This window comes from Eulemur rufifrons, chromosome 19 (assembly GCF_041146395.1).
Source record: "Eulemur rufifrons isolate Redbay chromosome 19, OSU_ERuf_1, whole genome shotgun sequence".
Classification (NCBI taxonomy): domain Eukaryota; kingdom Metazoa; phylum Chordata; class Mammalia; order Primates; family Lemuridae; genus Eulemur; species Eulemur rufifrons.
In genome coordinates, this window is record NC_091001.1 from 56,893,496 (window position 1) to 56,914,805 (window position 21,310).

Consider the following 21,310-nt stretch of genomic DNA (forward strand, 5'->3'; position numbering starts at 1 on the left):
TTCAAGTGATCAAATAGGATAAGAAAGTGACTCCACAAGCTTAGAAGCATCAGAGCAAAGGATGCAGAGATACCTGAGGCACAGTTGAACTTCCTTTCTCTAGTCTTGGGATATTTCTGATTTAGTATCTAGAACCTGTTTCCAGGCAGTACCAGATGAACACTAGCTAATTCCTACCTTTTAGCTTCTAGACCCCAAGTGGACCGATTGATTTTCAGCTTTCTTAACACTCATGTTCTTGTACTGAAGCTACAACCAGGTCTTCTGAATATTAGGTCAGTGCTCCAACCTGGCCTCCTTGAAAGAAATTTAGGAAGGACTGTGTTTTCTGGGTGTCAAGGGCCTTATGACTTGTCTCATCTGCTTTAAATAAACCACAATCAAAACAGAGTGGTGCAGGAGATACTACACAACAAAAAGAATGTACCACCTAACACCACATGCAACAGCACAGGTGAATCTCACAACACAGTATTTAACATTGTGTGACAAAGGCCAGACACAAAAGGGACGTACTGTACGAGCCCACTGATATTAAGTACAAAAACAGGTCTACACTGTAGAAGTCAGGATAGTGATGACACTTATTGGTGGTGGGCAGGGGAAGAGGGTGTCAGAGCCAGAAAGTGGGGCTGGTACTGGTAACAAGCTGAGACTGGATCTAGGTAGTGGTTTCTTGGTGTGTTCAATTTCCTACGTGTATTAAACTTTAATTAAAAGGAAGTTGGAAGGCTGGGTGCAGTGGCTCACACCTGTAATCCAGTACTTTGGGAGGCATAGGTGGGAGGATCACTTGAGGCCAGGAGTTCAAGATCAGCCTGAGCAATATAGTTAAGACCCTGTCTCTATAAAAAATAGAAAAATCAGCTGGGATGATGGTGTGCGCCTGTAGTCCCAGCTACTGGGGAGGCCGAGGCAGGAGGATCACCCAAGCTCAGCCGAGGACTTTGAGATTGCAGTGAACTGTGATGATGCCACTGCACTCTAGCCTGGGTAACAGAGAAGGATGCGCTCTCAAAAACAGATATATAAAATATAGAAACAAAAAAGGCAGGTGGCCCAGACTTGCTTCTAGTCTACCTACTACATGTGGCCAAAGATCCAAAGGAGATAAAGAGGTCAAGAGAGGACGAGTCAGAGGGGAAATCCATAATTTAAATCTGGCCACACACAGCCTTCCAGTGACTCTACGGGCTGACACATGCTTGCAACATAGTTTCTCAAGAATTTCATATTTCTGCTTTATTCCTTTGCCAGTGTTTTACTGCAAATCTTTGACAAGGAAACTGAGGCTTAGAGAAGCTTCCCCAACCACAGGCCTCGTCCCTGGCAGGACCCACAACATCCGGTGGCCGGCCGAGTGCCCTAACCTGGAGCACAGGTGTGCCCATCTGGGGAAAGCCAGGCAACTGCTGTCAGTGACCTCATTAATAATAATGCCCTCACAGACTCCGCTTGGGAGGGCTGAGGCTGTACAAAGAGCAACAAGTTTATCCTGTAAAGTTGCCAAGGCAGGGCCAGATGTTTCTGATACAGAGGAAAAAAACGAGCTAGGGGCGGGGGGGGGGAGACACACAGCAGAACGTGGGTTTCAGTCTCTGTCCTCAGAAAGCCTGCTGACCAAAGGTAACATCTGTGCTACAACACTTGCTTGAAATGCGACAAGCAGGACCTTCCTGGGGGCTGCCATGCCACCCCAGGGAGATGCCGGCTCTGACACACCCTGGCCTCACATGCCTGGGGCGGGGTTGTGGGGGTGTGGAGCCGACCAGGGAGACATACATACAGGCCACTCCTCCAGGATCCTGTTGCACCGTTGCGAGTCACAGGGTTTCCTGTTCTGCCAGTTCTCACTCTCAGCTGCATCAAGTTACAGCCAGGCAGACCTCAGGCAGCAGCACCTGTCAGGGGTTCAGGAGATGGGCATTTGGGGTGCCCGGCCCAAGGTCCTTGTCCTCAACATTCTGTTCTGACTGCAGGGCAGCGGTGATACATCCCAGATGCACGCACCCCCGGCACAGTTCACTCACCAGCAGATACTGACTGAAAACCGAGTGTGCCGGGGCTGGGTGCTGGGGAGACCAGCAGAAAGGAGACACCAGCCTCTGCCAGCAAGGGGCTTGGTCTATGAGAGGGAGGTAAACATGTTGCAAACTGAAAGTAAGGGCAGACAGCAGGCAGTTTTTTAACTGTAATAAAATAAGGACTTACAATCATTTAAATCACACACATCAATCCAAATCTGAGGAGTATTTGTCTTCCAAAGGTTAGAAACATGTATGTGTTGGCCCTGCTGCCTAGAATGTTCTCCTCTGACCTAACAAACTCCCACTCGCCCTCCAAGGCCCAGCACAAATGGCCTCTCTCCGGCCAGTGCTGACATGCACTTGACACCTGTGTCTTTCGTTCTCACTGGTCCCAGAGGACTGAAGGCACTGGCTACATGTACCCAACTTCAAATTTGTGATGCCAGCAGCTATCTCAGTACTTGAGATACAGTAGGTGCTCAAGAACCCTTTGTATGATCACACACAGCAGCTATGGGAATGCCAAAGAGAGGAGACGGAAGAGTAGCCTGGCGAAGGGGGAAGAGCTGGCTACTCCAGACTGACCAGGTGCTGTGTCTGATCTTGCGCTTCAGGCCTGCGCCCTCACTGCCCAGGATCCTGGCAACAGCGTCATTTCCTCCCCATCTACCTGGCTGCCCTGCCTAGTACACTAGGTTCCCTTGAGGTCAGACTCTGCTTTCCCCTGGACAAGCCCTGCCAGGGACCAGAATCTGGCCCTGAGCCTCTTGTCCCACGGTGGCATCTGAACCCCTCACTCCTGTCTGCTGCCAACTGTCCACCTGCTGGACCAAATCCCTCTGGGTCTGTCCCTCTGCTCCACGTCCCAGACCCAGACCCTCCCAGTCTGCTCCACCCACCCATCCACCCCAAGATCACACCCATCATAGGCAAGGCACCCATCTGCATTTCCTTCCCCAAGATAATCTCAGTTTATACCAGTGGTAGTGGCATAACTATTAACAGTGCCTTCTTTCACTTGCAAAAGTGGCCCAGTTTGGACAAGAAATTACAGGGTCCCCTAGCCCACAAGGCAAATTCTGCCTTTGCTCTTGGGGAACCCATACCTAAATGATTAAAGTCCACAAATGGCATTTAAAGGGAACATGATAGGGATTGGCAAACTGGGTTCCAGATCTGGGGCTTACCCTATGTGAGCTTGGACTGGTCCTTTAGTATACAGCACCTGATTTCCTTAACTGTAAAATACAGGGTTTGGACTACATGATCCCAAAGGTCCATTCTCAGCTGAAACCTGACTCATAACCCCATAAACTGAAACACAACACAGTTGTCCTGAGCAGCTTTATGCTGGGGGTTAAAGGCAGCCACTCTGGAGTCACATTGCCTGGGACTGAATTCCAGCTTTTCCCCTGAGCAAGGAACTGTCCTGCTCTGTGCCCGGCCTCTGCATCTGAATAATAGATGATGATAGTGCCTACACTGGTGGGCAGCCTGGGTTACCACAAACAGAGCTGATGGGACATGTAGAATAAAGCTATATTCTGTTTTGTTTTGTTTTTTTTACAGAATATAGCTTTATTTATAGAATCTTGCAAATAAAACATTTATAGTCCACATAAGATAGTTTTCTTTTCTAATTTCTGCTCATAACACCTGAGTTATTTTTTAAAAAATACTGTGATGAAATTGCAGAACTGTAAAGGGAAATATGAACAATAAAATCCTAACCACTCTTACAAAAATCAGACTTCTTTTAAAAGCAGCATACTGGCCGAGCGCGGTGGTTCACACCTGTAATCCTAGCACTCTGGGAGGCTGAAGCGGAAGGATGGCTCAAAGTCAGGAGTTTGAGAACAGCCTGAGCAAGAGCAAGACCCTGTCCCCACTAAAAATAGAAAGAAATTAGCTGGACAACTAAAAATATATAGAGAAAAAATTAGCCGGGCATGGTGGTGAATGCCTGTAGTCCCAGCTACTCGGGAGGCTGAGGCAGGAGGATTGCTTGAGCCCAGGAGTTTGAGGTTACTGTGAGCTAGGCTGACACCACAGCACTCTAGCCCAGGCAACAGAGGGAGACTGTCTCAAAAAAAAAAAAAAAAAAAAGGCAGCATATACCATCTCTTTTTGGAAGACAACCCAAACAGAGAAATCTTTTTTATAAACTCAAGCTGAAGGACCAGTGAGGTATAGCTCCAAGTTGACACTAGACACAAAACACCTTTAGGGGTGAGGACAGTGGCAACCTGCCCACCAGTGGTGAGGTGAGAAGTGGCAGAGGCCCTGTCCCTGGCTTAGGGATCCTGCATTGGACATACTTTCCTTGCAAACATTAGGAGATGGGCCATCCAGAAAAAGCCAGGGGTGAGAAAAGTCCTCAAAACAACTCAGGACTTTACTTAAAATTCTAATACATACAAACATTTAAAAATCAAAAAGAAATTGCCACATTTCCAAATCATAAGGCAAATCTGTTGCCAGTGGCAACTTACAATCAGTCTGGCGATCTGAGTGACTCCACCCCTCCTAAACTCTGACTGGGACTGACCTCTGCTCCAATTACAGTTTAAAGACAATTTCTTTTTGAGGCAGCTGTCTATGAAAGGAAATTTCTCAAGTTAATATAGGTATGCATAAACAGGGTAAGCACCCTGCTATTTCATATTTTATTTTTCAATGTATTAAAGATTAAATTTTTGAGCTCATCTCCTACACTTGAAACTCTAACTTAGTATTCTACTCCCAGACAAAGGGTACTTTTAGGGAATGACAGGATCTATAGGGAATGCTAAAATTATCAATGTAATACATCAATGTGAGTTCAGTAAAGCAACACCTGCCAGAGTCTTAAGCTTTGAGTGTTATTTTCTGGAGCTCCTGAAAGCAGTTTGAGAAAAATAAAACAGAAAAGATGAAGCATCATTCTGAAACAATAACGACAACAATAATAATATAAAGAGTTAGATTCCAACATTTAAGAAATTGGTTCTTTGCTAAAACTGGACCATAATCCTATCAGGATTAAATATCAGTCCTGATATTTAGTCTAGAATCTTGATCACTGAGGTTTTCTTCCTTCTTCAGCCTATTCTTGAATCTATCCCTATTCTTGAATCTATCCAAGTCAATAGGCAAGATAAGGAGAAAAACTTATAAAGCAGTTTTCCTGCTCACGTTCTTTTCAAGAATATTCCTGATTTGAGGGATGTTTCCCAAGAAGAAAAAACAAAACAGATGCTGCTTTTAATTACTGAGAGTGGACAGTTTTTCTGTGCAAGACAGGTGTTGGCAATGAACCAGTACTCTTGTCAGTCACGCACACAAATCAGTCTGTGAACATGGCCCCTCGGCTGCAGCTGTGGGCACCACTGAGAAAGGCTTCTGGAGAGAGTGGCTCCTCAAAGTGGCTAAAGAATCTCACATGATCAATATGATAATAAATCAATTCACCCAGTGAACCTGGAGATTAGCTGCCCTTGAAGCCAGAGTTCTGAGGAGAGGGCCCAGGTTCTTCATGATGAACGCAAGATGCTGCCCTTCCTTTCATCCTCTTGGCAGACCTCAACCATCTCAGAGAACATATCAGCCACAGATATACACAAAAACATTCCTCCAGCCATCGCAAAAATCCACTTGGCAGAGAATGGCTACAGGCCAGAATGCCGAAGGCCAAATCCACATAGTAGCAGCAGCAGAAAGGAAGGTGGAGAGCTTGCTGCATGCTCATCCCAGCATTGAGCAGGATGACAAAGTGTCCCAGCTCGTGCAAGAAGTCCTCACCGAGGATGGCCATCAAGTCCTCACAGAGGATGGCCACAGAGGATGCTGAGGCCTTAGAAAAAGGACACGGTGAAGGAGGTACTAATGGCCAGGCCATCAATGAAATTGTGGAGGTCATCACTTAGGGCCATGATCCAGGCCACAGTGCCAATGAGAGAGTAGCAGACACCTTTTAGCCAGTAACAGGTGCTCTGGGAAGCCTGCAGGCCCTGCACAGAGAGACTATGACTATGACTTTCTCATCCATCACGGGGCTTTGCCCTCTAGCTCCCTGTTGCAGAGTTGAGGAACTGTGTGGTCCAGACCCCTACTCTGCAGCTTCTCTGTCCTGCCCTCCTCCTGCTCCTTCTTGGAAGGCAGCAGAGGCATAATGGCTATGTCTGTGGTGATGCTCATTTTTCTCCTTAAGAAGCATCTTCAAGATCTTCTCTGTGAAAAAGGAAAGATAAAAGTCACCAAACAGCACTGCAGACTTCCACACATAATAATCTTCCAGAGGGTTGAAACCAAAAGCCTCAGGGATGAACTGGAAGAGGGCGCTGGAGTAGAGGGTTCCAATCACCAGAGCTAGGAAGTAGAGCAGCAGCCTCCTGTAAAAGGTCGACTTCGCCAGGGGCACCACGCTGGCCCCCATGAGAGAGCTGAGGGAGATGACGGCCATACAGAGGGGACTGTACCCCCACACTTCCACTGCGCTCAGCCTCCTCTCTTCCGTCTGCTCATTCTCCCCATTTTCCTGGTTCTTGGAGGTGCAGGCCTGGGAGTCCAGCTGCCGAAGGATGGCGGGGGGTAGAGGGGGGAGCCGGGGAGCCGCACGGAACTCCTGGAACTCACTCCTCCTGATCCGCGACCAGTCACTGAAATTGTGGGCACCAAAGAAGTCTCCGGAACCAAAGCACGGCGAGAGGTTCCTCTGGCCATGCACAGGCTGGGTGACATTCTTCCGGCCCACTCCCACATGCAGGTGGCTGAGCAGGGCCTTCAGTGGCTGCAGTGTGAGACTGTCAGCCACGCCATAGGATGCACCAGATCCTCCAGGAACGCAGAGGCGCTGGTAGCTGGCAGCGCGAACCCCGAGCCTCAGGAGCAGCTCTCCCTAAGCTGAGCAGGGCCAGCAGGAGGCTACTGTGGAAGGCTGGGTGCAGCAGCTTCACGGCGTCCAAATCAGCCTAGAGCTCCGGAGGACCGCAGCCACCCCGCGCAGCCTCCCCCACAAGACCCCGGGTTGCAGGATCAGCTCAGCCCTGCACCCAGCGCCAGAGCGGCGTCCCTGCGTCCCTGCGTCCCTGCGTCCCTGCGTCCCTGCGTCCCTGCGTCCCTGCGCCCCTGCGCCCCTGCGCCCCTGCGCCCCTGCGCCCCTGCGTCCCTGCGTCCCTGCGTCCCTGCGACCGGCCAGAGACAGGAAAACTTGAAAGGCAGCAGGAAGAGGAGGTCCTTCAAATAGTAAAGAAGGAAAAGTGGCACCTTCAAATGCCCTCATTTAATCCTAATTAAAGCTACTAGATAGTTTATCTGGCTTCATTCCTTTATCAGAAAATACGGAGATGCCAGAAGGGAGAGGCTGGGAATAAGGCCTTTTAAGAACTGGGACCACCTCCAGGCCTCCAGGGCAGGAATGCTGAGGAGGGGCAGGAAGGCTGGGTGGGTGGGAGGTGGGTGGGCCCCAGGGCTCGTTACTCTGCTGGTTAACTCTGAAATGAGGTTTGGCCAATGTCTGTCCAGGGAAGGAATGTCTAGGAAATGCCTACCAGATCCACAGACAAAAGCACAAAATGTGTGACCACCCCTAGAAGGAGATAGCACATCAGGGAAAATGAGATTCTCTGTTCATAGGAAAAAGGGCCAAGCCTCCTGACTCGGATAAGACAAAGGCTGTTCAAGGAGTAGAGAGTGTGGGTCCCACACAGACAATCCCTTAGGCCTTGTCCAGAACCCAGGGCACCCCAGTGTCAGCAGGAGGGGACACACTCAACAGCCCAGAGTCTGTATATATAAACAGCAAAGAGCTCTCTGTTCAGGCCCAAGATGGCCAGGGAACCTCACCCCATGTGCCAAAAAAAGGTGAGAGTGGCTCTTCCCTTCAGTGACACTCCAGGGATCAATGGAGCCAAACTCGCCATGGCCTGGTCCTGTGACCTCAGCACAGGGCACCATGAATGGTTTCTCCAGTGGGAAGCCAGAGTGTGGGGCAGAGGTGAGGATGGAGGAGCAAGTACCTAAGTGGCAAACTCCACAGAAGAAAAATTCCCTAGTAGGCAGCCCGCAACTGCCCTTTGAAGCCTCTGCCCTCCTGGGGAAGTTACTGAGGGGAGGCTGGGTTAGGTTTCTCTGGCGAGAAGGAATTTCAATGCTGTAATCACTCAGCACTGTTGTGTCTCTCTCATGGCATCTCAAAGAGGATGCTTCAACCCAAGGTCTACCCATATGCAAGGTGTCCCAGAGACCCTCAAATGGCGGGAGGGCACTTCCCAGAGGACCAGAAGGAAAGCAAGTTAGAGGAAGAGCTCGAGGATGAGCCTCCTATGCCCAGAAAGGAGGTTTTACAAGTTGAAAGGGGCAGTAAGGACACTTCCTTCTTCCTTGGCTTCAGGAACTTCCCAGCCTTCTGCCTTCTGTCCTCTGATCCAATCCAACATCAGACAGACAGCACAAATGAGCCTGAACCCACATACCCTAAAAGGAGCCCTTGGGAATTATCCAAGTCAAAGTAGGGTCTCTTTTTGCTCCTGTCCAGATGGACAAGGAAGGAGGGCATCTAAGAGTGTGTCTTTCTTTATGGACAGATGCTCTTCAACTTACAATGGGGATACATCCCAAAGAATAAGTCAAAAATGCATTAACTACACCTAATTTACCAAACATCATACCTTAGCCTGGCCTACCTTAAACGTGTTCAGAACACTTACATTAGCCTACAGTTGGACAAAATCATTTAACACAAAACCTATGTTACAATACAGTGTTGAATATCTCATGTAATTTATTGAATACTGTACTGAAAGTGAAAAACAGAATGGTTGTATGGGTACCTGAAGTATGGTTTCTACTGAATTTGTATCGCTTCCACACCATCATAAAGTCAAAAAAACATTAAATTGAACCATCATAAGTAGGGAACCATCTGTAGCAATATTTAATACATAAAGTGTTGACTACATGTCAGGCACAGTTCTAAGAGCTTCACATATATTAACTCTCTTTCTCGTTAATCACTACAACTACCCAATTAAAGTATTATCTAAACAGTCTCTCCATTTTACAAGAGGAAGAAACTGAGGCCTAGAGAGGTTTAATAACTGGCCCAAGCTCACACTGCTTGTTATGCAGCAAGCCAGGATTCAACCCCAGGGAGCCTGACCCCATCTCACCGAGAAGCCTGTCTCAGTAACTGCTGGACTGTCCCTCAGTGGGTGTCACTGGCCCCTCTCTTCTGCTCCCCAGCCAGGGCAGCTTCTGAGCTCAGGTTCTGCCAATTCACATGCCTGCCTTGTTTGGAAGCCTAGCAGATGCCCAGCCTCCATGGAAACTCCAGCACAGCCAGGGTGCCATCTCCTGAGGACAACTCAGCAGACTTCTTTCCCGCTGGCTTCCTGGAGCACTCGCACTGCCCATTTTTTTGGCTGAGAACAGAGAAACAGCAACTGGCTCCTGCCCCCTGGAAACCGGCCCTTCAGTGAGAGACTGCAATGGACTGAAGACCTCACCTTTAATCATCTTTTGTAAAAGCCCATTTCCCACCATGACTGTCCCCTGTCATGCACACTGTTGAGACTGAGGGCTCTGGTCCCATCTGGGGCTCCTAACTCGCTGTCTGACCATGAGAGATACAATTTTTTTTTTTTTAGACAAAGTCTCACTCTGTCGCCCTGGAGAGAGTACAGTGGTGTCAATTGTAGTTCACTGCAACCTCAAACTCCTGGGCTCAAGTGATCCTCCTGCCTCAGCCTCCTGAGTAGCTGGGACTACAGGCATGCACTACCACACCCGGCTAATTTTTCTACTTTTTAGTAGAGATGAGGTCTTGCTCTTGCTCAGGCTGGTCTCAAACTCCTGAGCTCAAGCAATCCTCCTGCCTTGGCCTCCCAAAATGCTAGGATTACAGGCATGAGCCACCGTGCCTGGCCAAGAGATACAATTGAAAACTGAAGGGGGTAGGGGATGGATGGACCATGTTCTTCTAAAACAGTTTCTCAACCTCAACACTATAGAAATTTTGGGTCAGATAACTCCCTGTTTGGGGGGGGGGGGCCGCTACCCTGAGCATTGTGGGATATTCAGCATTAACCCTGGCCTCTACTTACTAGCATCTCACCTGCCTGTGACAACCAAAAATGTCTCCAGACACTGCCAAATTCCACTGGGGGACAAAAATCACTCTTAGTTGAAAACTACTGCCCTAAAGGAATAGTTTAAAAACACAGACTTTGCCCCTGTAAATTTGGATACGGTGCAAATTCTTTCTTGCTGTTTCTGAAAGGCTGGGACCAGCTCTCAAAAAAAATAAAATAAAATAAAATAAAATCGGCCCAAAATGTCAATAGCACCAAGGCTGGAGAAAATTGCTTTAGAAATAAGCAGAAACAGCCACTCCAGTGCAAGGAAGCATGGCACGTGATGCATAGAGCATGCTATTAAGACGCATCCAGCAAACTCTGGGATTTGATTTGCCCCTCACCCCCACTGCTTTGAAAAGGCAAAAGCAGACAACATACAGTGTTGGAAAACAAACCAAACTTGCTGACTTCCAAACTCAACAATGATAATGAGGAACCTCTTATCAAGAGCTGGTCTTTTAAACCTAAGTGTCTGAACAAAGGAAGCCAGTTTTCTGGGCCTCCCAAGTTCTTTCAGTACATCAGATTTCCTTACTGCAGTTGTCGCATTGTGACTTTCTGGTCTGTGCTGTTCTGATGCCCCCTGGAAAAGGACTCCCAACTAACCCCAAACTCCCCAGGGTGCTGGAAAAGTTCAACTTTGAAAAGTGATGTTTAAAAAAAAATGTTGGCTTTGGCTGGGCAGCTTCAGAGGGAATTTTAATTCATTCAAGGGTAAAGAAAAAAGTGCTTCTTAGCACTCTCTGAAACATAAGTTTAGAAATATAAAACAAATGGATGGTTAGCAAAAGCTATAAGGTATTGTTACTACTATCAGTTGTCTTCTGAGCAGGGCAAGGGACAGTATAATAAGGATACTAACACTTTATAAGTTGAACAAATGAGACAAAATTGTACCTGTCCCTGTCAATGTCAGTTTCCCCAGTGAAAATTAACCTAGATAAAAATAGTCTTATTAAGGTTTTAATCTGTAGCTTACTCTTGACACTTTAATCTCATACCTAGAGATTAATGACACACAATAGGTGTCCAAAATGTTCTTTGAGGTCACTAACTCTCCACCCACCCATGGTAATACACCCTCTTTTGACTTAGTGGCCATAAATTATCTTTTCCTGGAGTCTTATCTCTCTCCAGACAACAAAAAGTTTTATTAGTTTCTGTTTCTTGCATAGCACCCAGAGGGCCCTGCCCCCACAGTAGGCTCTCAAAAAAACATTAAAATTATTGGCTACCTTGACTGTTGGGGGTTCTGTTGAATCTTGGCTTCCAAGATATTCCCCTCAAGTCTGAGAGTTGAAGACCTAAGTGAGCTATCTATGTTACAAGATTCCAGTAAAAACGTCACCAGCCTACTTGTGTTAAAACAATTTGGTCAATGGCTAAAGGAAGGGATATACACCTCATTTCACTTCTGTGGTTAACCCTGACCCTCATTCTTAAGAGACAAAATCCTGTATCTTGTATATTAATTTACCTCAATTAATAAAAAAAAATCTTCTATCTCTTCATGCAGGACTTGAGCCTCGATTGCTGGAGGACAAGAAACTCCTCTCCCTCGCTCTGCCCCCTCAGGATCAGCTTCAGACCATGCTTTGCATGAAGGAAGCGCCCTGAGAACTGCCTTTCCCTCTAAATGTCCACCCACCCACCCCATCTCTTTAGCCCAGGACCAGCCTCCCCCCAGGTGCCAACCAGCCTCCTCCACTTTTTGCAGCCCTCGCTCCTTCATTCTTGCACTCACTGAGCAACCGGCCAGAGGCAGGAACTGTGGTGACAAAAGCAAAAAGCCAGGATACTCCTTGTCCTGGGGAAGGAACCCAAACTGAGAACTACCAACTCTAATGTATGACGGAATGAAACAAATGCCGTGCATGGTTCAAGCGCACTAATGTGGACACACAGGAAGGGGAGAAGGAGGTAGAAAGAAGGTTGAGAAAGGAGACAGCATTTGAGCTGGAAAGGGTTAAGTGGGAAAAAGCCAGGCAGTGTTGAGGTCTGCAGAAAGGGCAAGGGATAAAGAACCTAGTGTGAGCAGGCATGACAAAGGAAGGGCAATTAACCTCTCTGGGGAATGAAAGTCTGGAGAGGAAGGTGAGGCTAAGATGAGGGTAGCATCAGGGGGCATTCAGTAGCCAATGCAGAGTTGTAGAAGCCTTCTGAAATGACCCAGTCTGGCTCGAGAAAGACTAGAAACAGGGAAATCCTTAAGAGGTCTCTGAAGTAGCCCAGAGACCAGTCAACCAAGTCAGAAGGGAAAGTTGGTAAAAATGAATCCAGGGCTCTCAGCTGGAATAGCCAGAGGGTACTAACTAGTGCCATTGATCAAACCAGCAGGACAGCTAGTTCCATTTGTGGGCATATAATGGGTGGGAGTGCTGCCAGCATCCATGAGTGGACACAGGCAGAGCCTAAGAGCCCACTAATGTTCCCTAGAGGCAGACAAGTATGTGATCAAGAGCACAGTGCTCTCTGGAGCCAACTGCATGGCTTCAATCCCCCAGCTCTTACAAAAAAAGCTAGTGACCCTGGGCAAGTTACTCTAGGCCTCAGTTCTTCACCAGTAAACCAAAGATGCTGATAACAATAGCACTCACCTCATGGGGTTGTTGTGAATGCAAATAAGCTAATACATGTAAAGGGCTAAGAGCCAGGTACACAGTAGATGCTGTGTTTGCTTGAATTCCAAAGTGTCAGTTGGCAAAAGGTGAGCAAATAACCCCGTATTCTCATCTCTCATGCCACGAAACACTGTGCTTGTCCATCAGAGACAAGTGGTCCCACTGGGAAGCTAAACCTAAGCCTTCCATGTCCTCAGACTATAACCCAGAATATATAAGGTGATGTTTTCACAAATGGATTTCAGAAGAGTCCAAATCCAAAGGCCTTTTCAAGAGACTGTAAAATTAAACTCAGTCTTCATCATTCTCTCCTAAATCTTCCCTCCAGCAGCAACTCAGAAAGATGCTTCCAAGATATTCTGATTCTCTTCCTATTTCCTATCTAATTGCAGCCGGAATCCAGCAGCTTTGCTCACCTAAGCCGAGAGCCTAAGTAAGTTACAGGTTCTTACACCTAATGAGTTAAAGGCCTGATTGATTCTGTCCCCATTGGTAACTTAGAGGAAATACACCCACGTGTCTCAGGGACATGCCACAGGCTGAAAGGTGGCTGCAAGGGTAGAAAAAAGAAGCTGACAGGAGCGATGATTTCACATTGTTGTGCTTAATCATCACAAGCCCATAAGTGGACAAGACTGCTGTTATCATCTGAATTTTACAAAAAGAAATGGGTTGTCCAAAGAGATTAAGGGGTCTGGGGTTAATGAGTCACAGACAGGGATTAGAACTCATTTCCAGATACCTTGGCTAATGCTCTTTCCACTCTGGGACCAAAGAGATGACCTCCATTCCAAGACAGAGAGTGATAAACCTCCACGGAGTTTCCAGTCCTAGTGTCTTCCTCTGGATTGGGAACAGTAAGTTTATACAAGAATTCAAATGTCCTGGGGGTGATATACAACTGAGAAGACCTTGCTGGGATTACCCAATGGACCCTCCACCTTGTATTTTGGGTCTTGCCAAGATATGATAGCCTTCCCTAAGAGTTAATCTTGGAAGTTGAGAAGTTGCCAAGACTCTGCTCGCTCAAAGACACGTTCTTAAATAAACTGAATTAAAGTGTAGAGCCACATCCCAGGAATGAGTGAGAGTAACAGCCCGTTTACAAACATGGCAAAACTCAAGTCAACCAGCCGCCCTCTGCTCCCTCCTCCACTCTGAGGCTGGGCAATGTTTTATTTGGAGGCTCATCTGCCATCACTATATCAAGATGGTAACCCGTCATCCTCTCCTTTGCCCTCAGGACCGCCAGAATGGGAATACGGGCAGGTTGCCCCACACAACGATAATGTCAAGACATTTTCCCAAAAATGTGTTCCCACCAGACACTGAAATTTCAAGCATGTAATTGAGCAACGCTCAGTCATTGCCTCACAGCTCTAAAACAACCCCACCGCCCCTCCCCAGCTCATCTCTCTCCCTCAAATCCTAGCCAAGGCTCAGGCCGTGAGCCAATCCCTTAATCCTGGGCATTTCAGAAACTGAATTCTGAGAGCGCCCCAGGCCCAGGCCCGGCCCCGGCCCGGCCCCATACCCACCCCCATTCCCCGAGGCAGGGAGAGTGAAGTTCCCTGCGGAGCCCTAGGCGCTTTCTTATGTAAATGACGCGGCGGGGCGAAAGCTCCGGTGTCGGGAGCTGCTGAGAGCTAGGTGGGCACGGACAGGTCGGGGCCTAGGGCAGGGAAGAAGCCCGCTTTCGGAACGACAAAACTCTCAAGGAATCTGGGAATGAGGTGCTGACCTTCTCTGAGTAACTCTTAGGAGGAAACTATAAAGTAACAAAATCCTCCCCGACTCAGAGGCTGGCCCTGGGGACGCGAGGCGGGGAGGTCCCGGGGCAGATCTGGGGTGGGGGGATGGATAAACGCCCCTCAGTTCCGGGCGCCGCAGTTCCGGGAAGGGGGCGCGGCGGGAGGAGTTCCTCTGCCTCCTTTCCTTCTTCCCCTGTCAGCTTCTCCTCAAGCCCACCCCCGCAGGGCCGCAAGGGACGAGAAGGGGAACGGCTTGTCCCCTAAACGCGGTCCTTAAGCGCGCAGGAGCTGCCTGGCAGCTCCACGCGGCAGCGGAGCCTCCTCCCCCGGCCACGATTCTCCCCACGTGCTCTCGCCGGAACTCCGGCTGCAGAAGGGGGGCTGCTCCCACGTGGACCCAGCAATCTCGGACTACGTGCCGGGTGACCCGCCCCTCTAGAAACCAGAGAAAAAGGGGGAGGGGGAGAGAGCGCGAGCGCGCGCAGGATGGCAGGCAGGGGGAGAGCGGACGGCGCGCGAGCCCCGGCGCCTCGCACGCGCGCACACGCCTGCGGGTGCCTAGCAGACGTGGCTCTTCGCGCCCACGAGTTTCCCGGCTACCCAGACTTTTTCCGCGTCCTCGGCCCGGAATGGGGGGAAAGGGGGTTCCCGCAGGGTAAAAGGAGGGGAGTCCCGGAGACCACGCAACTTTTATCGGAAGCAAGCCAACTGCCCCCGCCCGCGCTGACTTACCTTCTGCACTTGGTCATGGTTGAGCTCCGTGAAGAAGTAGGCGAGCAGATGCGAGGCGATCATCTTGTCGCGGCCCGACGGCGCCGAGTTGGGAAACGGAGGCGGGAGTGTGTGCGGGGGAGGCGGGCGGCACGGTGCGACCGCTTTGTATCCGCGCTTGGCGGCCGGGCCGGGAGCCGAGAGTCTGGGCGGCACACAAAGAAGGCTAACGGCGTAGGCGCGCCCGGCTAGAGAGGGTCTTGGATCTCTAGAGACAGGTTTTTGGAGTCACAACTGCTAGAAGGCTCCTAAGTATCACTCCCGGCGACGTGTCCGGTTGTCCCACTTAGAGACGCTAACTTCAGCCACGGGATCACTAAGGCTCAACTTGAGAAGAATCGCAGCCTGGCTCCACTAGGGCGGTCGGACCTCTGGAGCGCCCACGCGCGATGCTCCGGCCGACAGATCTTCTTAGCTGGGTGACACAGCGTTGCTAGCGGCGGCCCTGGACTCCTGCGCTGGAGTTTGGTGCAACAATGTGGCTTATTGAGGGGCTGCCGGCTCGCGGGCCGCTGGGTCAGTGACGTGCGCACGCCCATTGGCTGCGCGGAGAGGGTGTGTGCACCCGCGGGCCGCCCGCCGCCGCCGTGCAGCCAATCAGCGCGCACGGCCCGCAGGCGCGGCCGCTCAGACACCCGAGCCGGCCGGCTGGGGAGGCGCGCCGGGGCGGGGGGCGGGGCCGGGCGTCAGGGATGGGACGTGTGGTCCGTGGCAAGAGGCTGGGGCGGAAAGGCGCATGAGCCACCGCCTCGTCAGGTTCTGCCATGGGTGGGGGGTGCGTGATCGCGGACCCAGGGTGTGAGGTGACTGGAAAAACTGGTCACTGGACCAGCACACGCCCTGTGAGGAGAGACACCATGTGGCACCTTGGAATCATGTGAGGGGCTCCCATTGCCCGGTCACAAGTCTGAAGCATCCTAGTTCTTACCTATTGTGGCACAACCCGTCCGTGCAACGCTCGTGCAAAGTGAACGCCTTAGCTGCTGCTTATTCTGTACCAGGCAATACGAAAGTGGCCCATTTAACTTACACAGCACTGATAGGATGTGGGTTTTACTAACCTCGTTTTGCAGTGAGGAAACTGAGGCACCGGGCCGTTAAAAAAAACGTGCCCAAGGTCACAAAGCTAATAAGTGGCAGATGGGGAAAAAAGAACCATGTCCGTCTGACTTTAAGGCTCTATTCTCTTCTCCATTTTTCTATCCCGCCGCTCTAAGAGCCAGGGAAGTGGAAGGCAGGAGAGGAGCATTGTCTGCAGCTCTGGGACTGACGCCTGGGTGAAACGGGGTGGATCGTAAGTGTGTAACTGGCTCAGCCTGGACGTGTGTGGGATGGGGTGGGGTGAGGCTTACAAATGCTGAGAGGAGTAGGAGCCACAGCCACAGCTAATGCCTGGCACCAGGCTCCACAGATAGATGGATGAATGGATGGATAGATAGATAGGTAGATAGGTGGCAAGAATGAAATGCTGGCTTTGGCAGACACAAATTGATGCCGGTGGAGAATGATAAGCCTGGTCATTGAACAGGTCACAATGGAGGGAAGGTGAAGGTCTGCCTCATTCTACTGAGGAGTTTCTCTTTCTCACAAATAGCAGGTACTATCCACAATGTGTGTAGACTTATTATACAAGTAATAAATGCTTGTTGTTGAAAAATAATAATGTACGGATAAACAGGAAAAAACAAACAAAAACAGGCTCTCAGCAAACTTCTTGAAAGCTATGTACCCTTGCCAGATACACATCCTCACCCCTCCTCCTCTGTACTTGTCAGGACTGGGTCCAAATTGCTTTTGCCGTAGTTACCATAAGGACCTACATGTTGACAAATCTTGTGTTCTCTTCTCTTCCCTGCCCTTGTCTTACTCTGCCTGTCAGGGATGTTGGGGACAGTCGATCACCTCCTCCACCTGGACACACCTTCCTCAGTCAGAGCAGGGATGGTGCGCTCTGCTGGTCTCTGGCTACCCTTGCTCCCCAGGCTCCTCAGACCCTGTTTTCTCTATTCGTAAGTGCAGGGGTACTCCCGGCTGAACTGATTACATTTTGTCCCTGGGTGATCCCTCCCAGCCCTGTGACTGTTAGGTCATCTACACACTGATGACTCACAAAAGTAAATGTACAGTGAGGACCTCTCCCAGAGCTGCAGACCTGTTTCTCCAACTGCCATTTGTCACCTCCACTGAAGTGATTAGCATTGCACACTTAATATGTCGAAAGCTGAACTCAACTTTTCTTCCAAAATCTTTTCCTTCCCAGTTATCTCAGCAAATGGCATCACCATCCACCCTAAGTCATCCTTGATTCCTTCCTGCCCCTCCCCATCACATCCAGTCACTCCATCAGCAAGCGGTCTCCTCTGCCTGTAACACAGACCCTGTACCTGCCCACTTCTCTCCTGTCCTTGGACACCTCCTATCCATGCCACCAACAACTCAGCCACAGCCCAGGCCACAGTGTCCTACCTTGGGCCCCCATTTCCATGCTTGCCTCCCTTCCCGTGGACTCCTATAATCTCTTCACTCAGAAGCCAACTGACCTGTTTAAAATGTAAACCAGACTATGTCTTTCCCTGGCTCGAAGGCATTTGATGGCCTCCAATCTTAGAAGAAAATTCAAAATCCTGGGCGTGACCACTAAGTCTTTTGCCTCCCTCTCCACCCTGTCCCATAAGACTTTCCCCAGTACTGCTCAGCATTCCCACTGGCATGCTTTCCTCAAAAACGCCAGACTCTTTCCCAACCAAGGGCCTTTGCTCATCCTTTTGCTTCTATCTGAAATATTTTTCTCCAGACCTGGCTCCAGCTGACTCTCTCATTGAGGTTCAGCTCAGATGTCACCTCCTCAAAGGGCTTTCCTCTCACCAGTTTATCTCAAGTATTCCCCAAGTCACTATCACTTGGCACTGATAGAGTTCCTATTTATGCTCTATATGTTCCTTCTCTCTTCAGTAGAATGTGAGCTATATGAGGGCAGGGTCTGCGTCTATGTTGTTCTCTCATATTTTCAGTGTCTAAAATGGTGCTTGTCACATGGCAGGCATGCAATAAATATTTATTACAAGAATTAATAGAAGAAATTTTAGAGATAACTGTTGTTCACATTTTGTATAGCAATACACATGCATATAGAGAGGGAGTGTATAGTATTTCCCAAATCTTTTCCCACCTCTCTGTCTACCCTGGTTCACAAACTCAGAATCTCTCACCTGGTTACCACAGCCTCATAACTGTGCTTCCCTCTTTGGATATAGAGACACCATCGGTGTTAGATATCCAACAGAGATTCTTAAAGCAGAAAGTGGTGTAATCAGATTTGCTTTTGTGGGGCAATAGCTGCCCTCCATGTGGATGGGGAACAAGAGATCGGGGAACAAGAGGTCAGGGACCAGAGGCAGGAAGAGGCAGAACTTGTGAGACAAGACTAAGTCCCAAGCCAAGATGAGGGTGGAGCAGGGTTATATGGGTTTAGATGTTGTGAAGTCTGAGATAGAATTGATGACTTTGGCTAGGAGCAAGGGATGCCTGCTGCCTAGAAACACTTGGAAATTCATTAGCCCAGTGCTACAAAACCCATCATCCCCAGACAGGTGGGACGAAAGCCAGAAGGGTCGGGTCAGCTACGATTCCTTCTCAACGCCATACTTTTAGTACCTCTTCTCCACTCCCCTCTCTGGTCCTATTTCATGCAGACTAGAGAATAATCACAAGGTTCCTTAAGTACATATTATCTCTTAGGAAGTTCTCAATAATCCAGGGAGGTGGTTGGAGTAGGTATTACAGACCCCAATTCATACACGACAAAACAACGGGAGATACCCACACAGGCTGTGGCTTGTTTCTTTGACTTTTCTGGCTCTAAACTCCATGTCTGGAGTTTATTATTTATTAATTCTCAGATATCTCTCTACCTCTCCCTCTCCCCCTCTCTCTCTCTTACACACACACATATTGAAGAGTGAAGAGATGGCATGTACTTTATACTCCACCACTTCAGGAAGGAAATCAATCAGCAAGTATTTATTAAACCCTTATAATGTTCAGGACATTCTGCTCAGAGTAAAATACAAAAAGAAAATGTGGTTCTTGCCCCTGGGGGATTAACTGTTTAGTCAGAGATATAAAGCTAACACATAAAACAAATATTACAGTATAGAAAAGTGTATCAATAAGAGCCAGCGTGTTTGCATCTCTATACATGATGGAGTTTTGGAGGAGGAAGAGGCAGAGCCACAGGCCAGAGTCGGCCAAGGGTGGTCTGATGGATGCAAATGCCAGCTTTCTGATCTTACGCCAGGCTGGTGCTGGCGCTGGTATCACATAGGACTGATCTGAGGCTGGCCAGTGGGCTTCAGGAAGCTGTCCTGGGAAGAGACCACTTTGCCAAATGACCCCCAGCTGCCAAATATTCCTTTTTCTAATTAGGATTTACCAAGTTTGCAGCATTATCATAAGTGATGGGATTACACAAAAAAGATTAAGACTGAGGGTGAGTCTGCCCTGAGTGTAAATACTTATGACTCCTTACATCCTATTATCTTTAAAATTGGGTCCTAATGGTCTGGATAATCCCTTTTGTCTCATAGTTCAATTCTAATGTATGAATTTGAGGGATTGGGAAAGAAAGGCATTTGAACAGCAGCTAAAATAGAAAAATGGAAGCCACAAGTTTACACAACAACCTCCTTTTATCTGTCCAAGTTGCAAACAGAATCCATTCAAGCCAGTTTACAAGGAATAAAAAAGTTCATTGAAGAATAATAAGTCACTTGCAGGATCTTCAGGAGGGCCAGAGATCAGCTGACCAGAAATCATGCCCAAGTTCTACCATCAAACTCTGCCAGTGGAAATGCTATTGCTATGGCCACTGGGTTGGCATCTCTGACTATACTTCTGAAGCTAGGCATGGGATGCTACAGCCAGGACAGGCCACAGCCACCTTTGGCAGCTGGATGTCTGTCTCTCAGCACTCTTGGATAGACAGAATTCTGCATAGCACCTCCGTCTTTATGCTGTCTACTTCCAAACTGACATTTTGTAGCTGGTTGTCAGAACTTGGATCACATGCCCATGTCCTACTGCAAGGAAATCTGGGAAACTGAGCCCCGAGAGTGAGGATTCATAAGGTAGAAACATCCCAAATCATAAGAAAGATGTTCAAAGGGACTGGAAAATCCCAAAGCTTGATAAACATCCACCACATTTAACAGTCACTGAATGTGTTACACTGCGAAGTTAAAAATGTCCTTGAACAAACTGGCTTTCTAAAATCCAAAATACATCAAAAAAGATTGACAAATAGGACATCTGTACTCAATGGGAGTTAGGGGGAAAGCAGTCAGTAAGCAAATCAACGGCAGGAAAACTGACTATAAATGAATTTTCATGGAACTGAATAGTTCATCCTCTTCACACACAAACTATAACCTAGCACCTGTCCACAGATGCATTCAGTGTCACAGTAGATAAGGAAAAGACCACTATGGAATATTGCCAGGGGTCCCCTCCCAGGCCATCCCAAATATGAGGGCTGATGTGTCTGACCCTCTCATCCTGATGGGCATGGGGCCATATGTATTTCCCTTGAACAGTTTGCCTGAGAAGGACATGGTGGCATGCTGAGGCTGGCATGGGAACACAGCGTGGTCCTGGGCCTTTCTGAGCCCTGATTTCCTCTTCAACAAAGTGGAGATCATGGGATGGAATGTGCAAAACTTTCAGTTCAGAGCCTGGTACCTGGGAGATCCTGAATACCAGTTTTCTAAACACATTGTCCATAATATCAAGTCCTCTGTGCAATAAGAACTCAGTGATTCAAAAAAGTTCCAAGTGGCAGGAACGGCAAATGTGGAGTCTCCAGGATATGGGAGAGACTGGTTTGTTCCAAATGGAAACACAGTGCTCTGGTTTAGAGAGATGATTTCAGCAGGGAGGAGGCTGGACACGTAGACAGAGCTCAGCTGAAAGAGAGGTAGGTAACAGGATCCCATCGGGGCTTAAAGACAAAGCGCCTGGGCTGGAAGCAA

General features: G+C 48.7%; 1 protein-coding gene and 1 pseudogene across 2 annotated transcripts in view; both read right to left on the reverse strand.

The window, feature by feature from the left end:
* The window catches only part of HK2 (hexokinase 2), a 65,117-nt gene extending 49,353 nt beyond the window's left edge, over positions 1-15,764 (reverse strand). Inside the window, exon 1 of one of the 2 annotated variants that reach the window (XM_069494100.1) lies at positions 15,246-15,764. In XM_069494100.1, coding sequence (XP_069350201.1) covers positions 15,246-15,308 — 63 coding nt within the window. In that variant the 5' untranslated portion in view covers positions 15,309-15,764. Of the gene's footprint in view, positions 1-14,557; positions 14,700-15,245 lie in introns of those variants that run through there. The other variant, XM_069494101.1, reaches the window with a different exon arrangement.
* Positions 5,540-7,961, reverse strand: LOC138400061 (metal cation symporter ZIP14 pseudogene; annotated as a pseudogene).
* Positions 15,765-21,310: the final 5,546 nt, after the last annotated feature.